The sequence below is a fragment of the Hippocampus comes genome, unplaced genomic scaffold, assembly GCF_001891065.2.
Source record: "Hippocampus comes isolate QL1 unplaced genomic scaffold, H_comes_QL1_v1.1 scaffold43, whole genome shotgun sequence".
NCBI classification, from domain to species: domain Eukaryota; kingdom Metazoa; phylum Chordata; class Actinopteri; order Syngnathiformes; family Syngnathidae; genus Hippocampus; species Hippocampus comes.
This window is the reverse complement of record NW_017805276.1, coordinates 301,127-310,356: the sequence shown is the minus strand read 5'-3', so window position 1 is coordinate 310,356 and position 9,230 is coordinate 301,127. Positions and strand designations below refer to the sequence as shown.

At 42.7% G+C, this 9,230-nt stretch overlaps 1 protein-coding gene across 1 annotated transcript; it reads right to left on the bottom strand.

Annotated features, from left to right (window-relative positions):
- Positions 1-511: 511 nt before the first annotated feature.
- hspa4l (heat shock protein 4 like) lies at positions 512-7,872 on the bottom strand. Its single transcript, XM_019870303.1, has 18 exons — positions 7,769-7,872; positions 7,536-7,676; positions 7,012-7,134; positions 6,828-6,927; positions 6,030-6,163; positions 5,689-5,933; positions 5,539-5,615; positions 5,320-5,471; positions 5,123-5,229; positions 3,993-4,126; positions 3,666-3,862; positions 3,493-3,567; positions 2,947-3,099; positions 2,268-2,393; positions 2,075-2,182; positions 1,878-1,997; positions 1,397-1,558; positions 512-1,313 (listed from the first exon to the last, which is right to left on the bottom strand). The coding sequence occupies exons 1-18, from the start codon at positions 7,817-7,819 to the stop codon at positions 1,122-1,124; spliced, it is 2,397 nt and encodes a 798-aa protein (XP_019725862.1). The 5' UTR covers positions 7,820-7,872; the 3' UTR covers positions 512-1,121.
- Between the last annotated feature and the right edge of the window lie 1,358 nt (positions 7,873-9,230).

Below are 9,230 nucleotides of genomic sequence, written 5' to 3'. Positions count from 1 at the left end.
AAACTATGATGGCATTTGTTCTGCTTTGTGTCCATTTGAAGAGGCCATAAGATGCTGATTAAATTCCACTGGACACTGCATTAATGTCACACCACTTTTTTTTTCTGAACTGCGCTGTGTTGGTTATTCATGTGGTTTGAGCATGTTAAACTTCTTGTCCCTTCCACAATCTGTTCGACATGGGAACTCCAATAATTGCCCCAGCATATTATATAATCGCCATTGCAAGCCTTTGCACACCACGTGAGATGACTAGGAGGCCCAGATCTGGCACATAGGCCTTGAGTTTGACATTCCGCCTCATAACTTTTTCTTCGGAGAAAATGTTTGACAGATATTTAGCAGACTCAACACCTTGGAATATTCCATACAATTTGCCATAATAATAATAAATGCCATAAATGTCAGCAACAGCTTGTATTTTCTTTATAACATCCTTCCTTATATTACACCTGGTAAACACTAGCTATTTCATCTCATTTGCTAAGAATATGACTGAACAACAGATGACTCTTGTTTTTACAGCTGAATGTGTTTATTTTCCAACTAAAATCCTAAATGGAAACTTGCATGAAAATCAACATGGAAATAGGGAAATCCCATCATCTCCAACAGAGACTCAAGGTTAGCCATTGGGAATCTGTTCTTATATACCTTAAATATGATGGCTTGTATTAAATATTAAAATAGATTTGATGTCCCAAATGTATTACATACAAATATATACTGTAGAATTAGTACTACTGCATACAAACTAACAGTTTGGTAAAAGCTGTTGTCTACTGTAGTTCTGTGGGTCTCTGGAGGAGGGGGGTTCACACGTTACAAATAGATGACACAGAAGGCAAATGCTTCCTTTCAGGGAATGTTGAAACATTTCAATCTATTGGGTCTCTTTTAATAGTCAAAAGCGTTTGAGAGCAGGAGCACACCACAGTCACACATGAGGATGGACAGAAGAGTGCAAACTGACAAAATGGAAATGAGCAAAGCCACTAAATCCACCTGTGTGGCTGGTGAGGATTGAGAAGTGGTCCCAGTTACTGTAACGCTATCCTTACTGTCTACATGGTCGCTGATGGTCGTCATGGAGATGCAGGCATAGAGATCAGACAATCTTCTTAGTCTACTTCCATTTCCTTTGCCGTATGTTTTGTGTGTTGGTTTCCCTTGGCGTCGCCAGCCCCATTTGGGCCTTGCTGAGCAGTCGGGCCGTTATTAGGAGCGCTGCTGTTATGTTCAATCACCTCCTGCGTCTCTTCCACTGTGGGCTTGGACCTGTTGATCACTGCAGCACACACATCCTGCAGCTCCTGCATGGGTGTCACAAGTTTTGAGTGCGTTGAAGTCCGAGCACATATAGCAAGACTCATAATTGGAGGAGGGGGGGGCATACCTGGATTTTGGAAATGATATCTGCTACTTTGACAACGGGATCTTGAGTGACGGCCAGTTTACTCTGCGCATTAATCTTGCTGTTCATCCAGACCATGCTGTCATTCAAGCATTTCTCCACGGTGTTGACATCCTCTGCAGCCACATGGAGATAACGCTCATCCTGTGGAGAATTTGCAATCGCATTCATCATCCTGGAATGCACGTTTTAGGTTATTTACATCCATCCGTCCAATTTCTGATCCGCTTTATCCTCACGAGGGTCGCGGGGCGTGCTGGAGCCCATCCCAGCTGTCTTCGGGCAGTAGGCGGGGGACACCCTTAACCGGTTGCCAGCCAATCGCAGGGCACACAGAAACGAACAACCATCCGCACTCACACTCACACCTTGGGACAATTATGTGTGTTCAATGAGCCTGCCATGCATGTTTTTGGAATGTGGGAGGAAATGCAGTGAATTGTCTGTTTTAAAAAATGCTCACCTTCTGTTTGTAAGAGTCCACAAACTTCATGTAGAATTGTAGCCTCTTGCCAAGCTCCTCAAAAGCCTTTGGCCGGTCCTCGTGCTCTCTGTGCCGGTCTTGAATAGGCTGACCCAGACTCTAAGCATGCATATACTCTTCAGCACACACTATCAAATTCCAATCGTATGTCGAATGCAAAGTGATAGAAAACAAACCCTGAGTGCATCCAGCTTTTCCACATACACGTCTTTGGATTGGTCCTCCCCTTCCTCATACAGCCAGTTTTCAGTGTCCTCCAGGAGTAACGTCAACCGGTTGCTGTCCTATTCATCACAAATGTTAAAAATCAACATCCATATGCTGATTCTTCCAAATTATGCAACACAATAAAATAAAAACAGCACTTACTTCCTCCGTGATATACTTTTCATAGATACCACACAGTTTGTTCCGGAGATCATAAACGTATTCTTCCACAGCGTTTTTAGCATCATTTGCCTCTTTCACTTGTTTGTCTTGCACAATCATTTGACGCTGTGACCCAGAAAAAAAAAAAGATTAGTTTTTCCAGGAAAGAGTTGAAAGGTTGATTTGATTTGTGATGCGAGCAATAAATATGTCATTGCTTGAGTGAAGTAAAAAAAATAAATAAATAAAATTTTGCAACTAAGGTACTTTAATGCCTTGCTTGTGGGCAAGAAAAGCCTCACTCTCAGCTACTTATTAAACGGGTCAAACACACAATATGAGATCACTCTCAAGGAGCTGATGTCTCACGCCAAGACGTTTACATGCACTGCACCACAGCCCAACACCAGCTCCTGGTGTCACTCACTAGGCCACGTCTCTAAAAGGCAACATACGAATACTAAAGTACGCACAGTAATTACACTTTATAAAATCAGCTTCTTGCTTTACCTTGACTTTTATAACGCTGATTTGACATTCAAAGTAAATTGACAGTGAAATGTCCTCAATGTCTCATAAATAACTGAAACCAGTAGCGATCAAGAAAACTTAGTGGCCAATTGTTGCGAGGCTGACGATATATCGATTGATCTTTAGAAATACCGTTTGAGAGACTCACCTCAAACTGGACAAAGTTGCAGAGCACCTCGCTGTCAAGCTGTCTGATATTTTTGGCCACAATGGGCAGGTCGGCGCTCTTCACCTTCACTTTGGCCTTGCTCACTGCTACTGCTGCTGGGTCCTGCTTGTCCCCTGCACCACCAGTACCCCCCTGCACCACAAAACACACTTAGCTGCTCTTGTGACAATATATCCTAGAGGACTCATTACGACATCCATCCATCCATTTTCTGATCCGCTTATCCTCACAAGGGTCGCGGGGTGTGCTGGAGCACATCCCAGTTGACTTCGGGCAATTGACCCTGTGGATTCTCCAGGGTTAATCATGATAGACCAAAATAGAACAAAAAAATAAAGGGTGTGTACAAGGCCGCATGAAAAATAAGTTAATTGCGTTGTTTGGTTTTATTTTAAAGGAAGAATTGATCAGTTTCTTAATCGCTGGGTATACTTAATCAAGAGTAGAATTGAGGGACTTTATCGGCATGGTTGTGTTTATTATGAGGAAAGGAAAACACAGGACATGGTGATCTGTCCCACTGACCTTGGTGGTGCAAGTGTTGTCTTCATTTGGCTGGTCGCCCTGGCTTTGGACTTCCTGGTCGACCTGCATTTTGGTCTGACAAATATCATTGACATTGAAATGAAAAATATTGATGATGCCTGATAAATCACATTTGGTAGATACGTTAAAATCTGAAACTGAAATCCCTCTACCTGCTCCTCTGCCCTGCCTTCATTTTGCACAAGTGGCTCTGCGTCGATCTGCATGTCCTCCACCTCTCCTTTCTGGTTCTCAATCAAAGATGCACTGGACACACTGAAGATGCCATGGACGTTAAAGCGCACCTTGACCTTCACTTTGGAGCTTTCTCCATCTGGCTGGGGCACCACATTCTGGACTGAAAAGCACCCTAGCAACAGAAGAGGGAAAAAGAGATTCAGATTTTCAGACTCAAAACTCAAAAGCTTCAGTACTGACTGGTTCATTACCCTTCAGTGTGATCTTCACGTATGGACATGAAGCAGAGAATAAAACCTTACCTATCCTACAATCTGGATAGGGAAGCTCGTGAGGGCAGCTGTAAAAGGCTTCAAGGTCAAAAGGCTCTTTCTTATGGAAGGTGATGACTTTGGAAAAAGGAGCAGCATGATTCTTACTGAACACCTCACACTCTCTAAAACAAAAAGAAAAGGGAATGACAATTAGAATTTGGACATTTGAGGTGAAAACCAATACTGTCGTGGCAAATATGAGAAGTGCGATGATAGCCAGACAACCGGAAATTGAACTTGGTGTGACATATGCAAGGACTCCGGCATGCATTAAAACATCAATGTAAACAAACCCTTTTGCTAAAAGTGCTTCATATATCTGAATACTATTCAACGTTCTCTTTTGTGGAACAAAAAAAAAAAAGATATTCAAGTATGAAACTTGTATTTTAATAATAACCTGATGCTGCAATTGTTCTCATAAAGAAGAACTGTATGTTCAAACAGTTTTGCCCAAGGCTTAAATATTCTTTGTCAAAAATATCAGCCGGTCTACATGTTGCGTGGCAGCAAGAGACAGTTCTCTGCGCGCTCTCGAGGGACCTCTTTAAATAACAACGCGTGCACATCCATTTGTGCGCAAAACGTGCGTATGCAATAATAAGTAATTCTTTTGAGCATGAGGAAATTTATGATCAATTTTTTTGAATAAATAAAGCAGCAAAACCTCTTTGGTCTGTCCCACTACCTTGCACGGCAGCCACCTATATTGATTCGTCAGGTTTGTTGCTGGGAAAAAAAATTATTTCGTTCAGTATATCGATTCAATCGATCATTAACGTATAAATGTGTGGCCAGCATCAATGTAAACTAGTCCAGCGCCGATCAAAGTATTGTATGCCAGGGCAGACACATCGATACATCAATTAAATAGATGAATCGTTCCATCCCAATAGATGCCATCACTGGTATGTGATAATTGTCAATCGATTTTCTAAATGGACTTGTATTGTTTTGTATTAAAACAAAGAGAAAACACCAACTCATCATTATTTATGTGAATTATCCGACGATTTTACCGGTCCAGTTCGCTTGAGATCAAATTAGACTGTGTCGCCCCTGAACGAAATGAGTTCCGAAACCCCTGGACTGGACTGTAGGATGTGATGTGCCCTGACCCGAGTCCATCTTCTGTTGCTGATTTCCAGCGCAGAGTAATCGGGAACGGAACAGCATCGGTGATCGAAAATTCACGCACTTTAAACGCCGGAGACAAGATTGCACACTACAAAAGAATGAGACAAATATAAAAACATTATTAACACACAGCAGGATGTATTCCAGAGAGAAGGAAAGACAGAAAGAAAATGGGAACCTGAAGAGCAGCGCCTCTGGCGACAGCCTCGTCAGCATTGAGCGTGGTGCTAACGTCTTTGCCAAAAAACATGGCGATCCGGTCTTTGACGGCCGGCATTCTTGTCGCGCCTCCCACTATCTCCACGGAGTAGATGTCGTCTCGGCTCAGCTCTGCCACACAACAAGTTAACTTTACATTACCTGATATACCCGAGTGGATTAAATTATAGGGACGTACTTGAATGTTCAAGGGCGGCCTTCAGCGGCGTCTCTACCCGCATTAAATACCGTGCACACAACTCTTCAAAATGGGCCCTGCGGGTTGGAAAACAAAAATCTAAATCTTGTTCCATGCTATCATGCTATATAGCTGTGTCTTTATTCGGACCTGTTCATCCTGCTGGAAACGTCAATGTCGTTCATGAAGCACTCAATGTTGAGAGGCAGGTCTGAAGAGTTGGCGCTCATGAGCTTTTTGAGCTTCTCGCACTCCTGATGCAGACAGAGCACAGCCCTGGGGTTGTCTCGCACGTGCAGCTTGTACTTCACTTTGAACTCCTCGCAGAAATAATTCACCAAGGCCTCGTCAAAATTACGCCCGCCCAGATTGGGGTCAAACGCTGTGGCGAGGACCTGGAGACCAAGCACGGCACCGACGGAGCTCAGTGAGAAAAAGGCTCAGGGTGAGAATTGAGAGGAGACAAGAAAAAAAATTGGAAGGCGACTAACCTTGAGTTTGCCTTTGTTGAAAGACGTGATTGCAACTTGGTAAGATGAATGTCCCATGTCCACAAACACAACATTGCGAGGTTTCTCTTCTGGAGTGGGAAGGTCCTGTTTGTAGATTCCATAGGCTAATGCCACTGTCAAATTGAAATGGAATTGGTTTTGAACCTTTATGCATTCTTAAATACTGTAGAATTATCAACTTTTATGTGCCTGCCTTTAGATATGATTATATTACAAACACATTTGCATTCCAATTCAGGTAGAATACTGACAAAACTGTAGCCTACAGTGGCATCCATAATTAGCAGCAACAATGGTTCAGATGGGTAAAAAGCCTTAAAATAGGGTTGTCAAATTCATTTGTATCGCGGGTCACATTGCAATGTCGGGCAATTGTTCTTTGCGACGACCATTTTTCGGCATATATTACAATGTTATTTTCTAACCCAGAATCATTTCCAGGCGAGGGACGTGGACTTGCTATTAAATTACGTCGCCGAGATGGGACACTCCTCCAGATTTGAAACAATCTTGTTTTAACTTGACTGAGTCACGTGACTGAATCCTACCCGCAGATTCGCAGAATGAATGAAAATATTCACAAAGCATCAGTCAGACAACCGTTGGGAGAACTTTATATCTGCTCTGGCCTTTCTATGTGGAGATTGCATGTTCTCCTTTGCTAGTATTGGTTTTCTCTGGATCCGATTTTGATTTCTGTTCCCATTAATGGCTGCACAGCTTAACAACGCAACCTTGAGCAGGAAGGTAACGAACTTATCTTACAATTCTACTGACCTGCAGTGGTGTCATTTATGAGCCGTAAACAGTTGAGCCCTGCTATTTGCGTAGCATCCAACACGGATCGTCGCTCAGCATCTGTAAAAAAGCACGGTACCTGTGGAATACAGAACGCAAACATTTATGGTTGAGTTTGGGAAGGCTTGGCAGTAAAATCAGCAGAAACGTTTGCATCGCGCACAGACACCACGCAGTCCACCACGGGCTTCTTCAGGGCGCCCTCTGACGTCTCCTTCAGCTTGCTGAGCAGCATGCCTGTGATCTGCTGCACGGTGAACACCTTGTCCTCATCCAAATAACGCACCTGGAAAACACAGTTTGCCATTAATCTAAGAGGTTTCGTGTTGCTTTCTCAATCAGGAATTTCTTTTGAAATTAGGTGTGACATTATAGCTTCTGACCCTGCATACACAAAGGAATTGGGATTTCTTTAAATCACATACTGCGAAGAATGGGCAAAGTGATTGTTTTTGTGGCCATTGCAAGAGATGTGGACTGCTTTTTTATTTTTATTTTCTTTAATGAATCCTCCTTGGAAGAATGAATGCACCCTTTTAAAACTCATGGTAACGGTAACACTGTCATGCTGTTAAGGTACAAATTTTTTGTACACAGGCTGAGATAGAGATATAAAATGATGGATGAAAATGCACCCCCCGAAAAAAAAAAAAAAACAATCAGAATTAAATTTTGTAGACAATTCACCTTCAGCCCAGTGGTTTCATCAGGTAGTTTATGCAAACTGTAAGGTAGTTTGTTTTTTTCTGCTTGCACAAAGGGGTCATCGAATGCTCTGCCATGGAACCTTTTGAAGCCATGGACTGTATTTTTGAAGTTTGTTATCATCTGGAGGGGTGAAAAAAAGCATCATGTGCACATTTAAGTCATTTCAATTGAGAGTCAGTTTCAATAAGTGGACAGTATGGGAGTGTCCTTACTTGACTCTTGGCTGCATTTCCAATGATGCGGTTTTTGGTGGCAAAAGACATACAAGCCCTTGATGAAGATGAGGAGAGACAAATGCATCAGCAGATAAAGTAAACTACGGAGAAATAATCAAGACAAGATATGTGACCACCAGAGAGAAAATATAATTTGACTGTCTGAGTGAGAGCAGAAAGTCACTTTTCAATTATGGACTTTTCACAAGGGGTGGTCTGACGACACATACGGAGGCAGGATTGTTCACCTTCAAAAACCTCCGCCATTTCCAATGATGCGGTTTTTGGTGGCAAAAGACACACAAGCCCTTGATGAAGATGAGGAAAGACAAATGCATCAGCAGATAAAGTAAACTATGGAGAAATAATCAAGACAAGATATGTGACTACCAGAGAGAAAATATAATTTGACTGTCTGAGTGAGAGCAGAAAGTCACTTTTCACTTATGGACTTTTCACAAGGTGGTCTGACGACACATACGGAGGCGGGATTGTTCACCTTCAAAAACCTCCGTTCATTTTCAGCCATTTGTCATCATTATCCTTTACAGGATTAAGAAGATATTTAGAGAAGGAGAGGGTGAGGTTTAGACTGCCTGTCGCAGCTGACTTTGGCGGGATACTCCTTGAACTGGTCGCTAGCCAATGCACAGGGCACAACCATTCACACTCACATGTACAACTTTAATGAATCCTAACCTGCATACATGTTTTTGGAATGAGGGCTAAAGCCGGAGAAAACCTATACAAGCACAGGGAGAACATGCAAACTCTACACAGGAAAACGGCATTGCCTCGTTTTGTTATTTTTATGCAAAATTTTTATGCATCCGAGATGATAGCGTGAAAGGAGTGTGCATGCAGGGCTGCACCTCGTGAGCTATGTGATGGCTCAAAGGTACATCGACAGTTGTCAAGAAAGAGGCTAGAATCTCTCCAACAACTAGTTGCCATTTCACATTCGGTCGCAATGGGACTCAAACTGTCAACCCTCCAGTTCCAAAGCCCAAGTCCATCCAGATGACATACTGCCTCCCCAGCAAACATTTTTGTGCCTGACTGTAGGGCTGGACAACTTTCTTCCTTTGTAGTGCCATTTCAGTATTATAGTTGTAGGTTTCCCACTCTTGTTTGACAGCATGTAGGAAGTAACACACCACGTTAACAAATAGAGGGCAAGTTGCTTTCTAGATGTTTTTGTGCACATTTTAACAGAAGCACACAACGCAACACGATGATGTAAATTAGTATGTCACTTTTACTGCCAAGTCTTTTAAAATTGATTGTGAAATTGTTGAGTAAATTTTGACCTTTGCTTAGGTGAAAAGGCCTTCCTCCCATCCAGAGCCAGCAGCATCCCTGGCTGCAGTTTGCACCAGCATCGCTCGTCAAAGCGTCACACAAGAGGCACACATTGCGTAATAAACTCGCAACGGGACCGCTTTTCCCCGCGATGACG

Excerpts from the sequence above, each read along its gene's own strand:
- hspa4l (XM_019870303.1), bottom strand. The coding sequence starts at position 7,819 with ATGTCTTTTGCCACCAAAAACCGCATCATTGGAAATGCAGCCAAGAGT. Across the intron at positions 5,230-5,319 it reads CCAGAGGCGCTGCTCTTCAG|TGTGCAATCTTGTCTCCGGC; the intron begins GTTCCCATTTTC and ends ATTCTTTTGTAG. Across the intron at positions 1,998-2,074 it reads AAAAGCTGGATGCACTCAGG|AGTCTGGGTCAGCCTATTCA; the intron begins GTTTGTTTTCTA and ends ATGCATGCTTAG.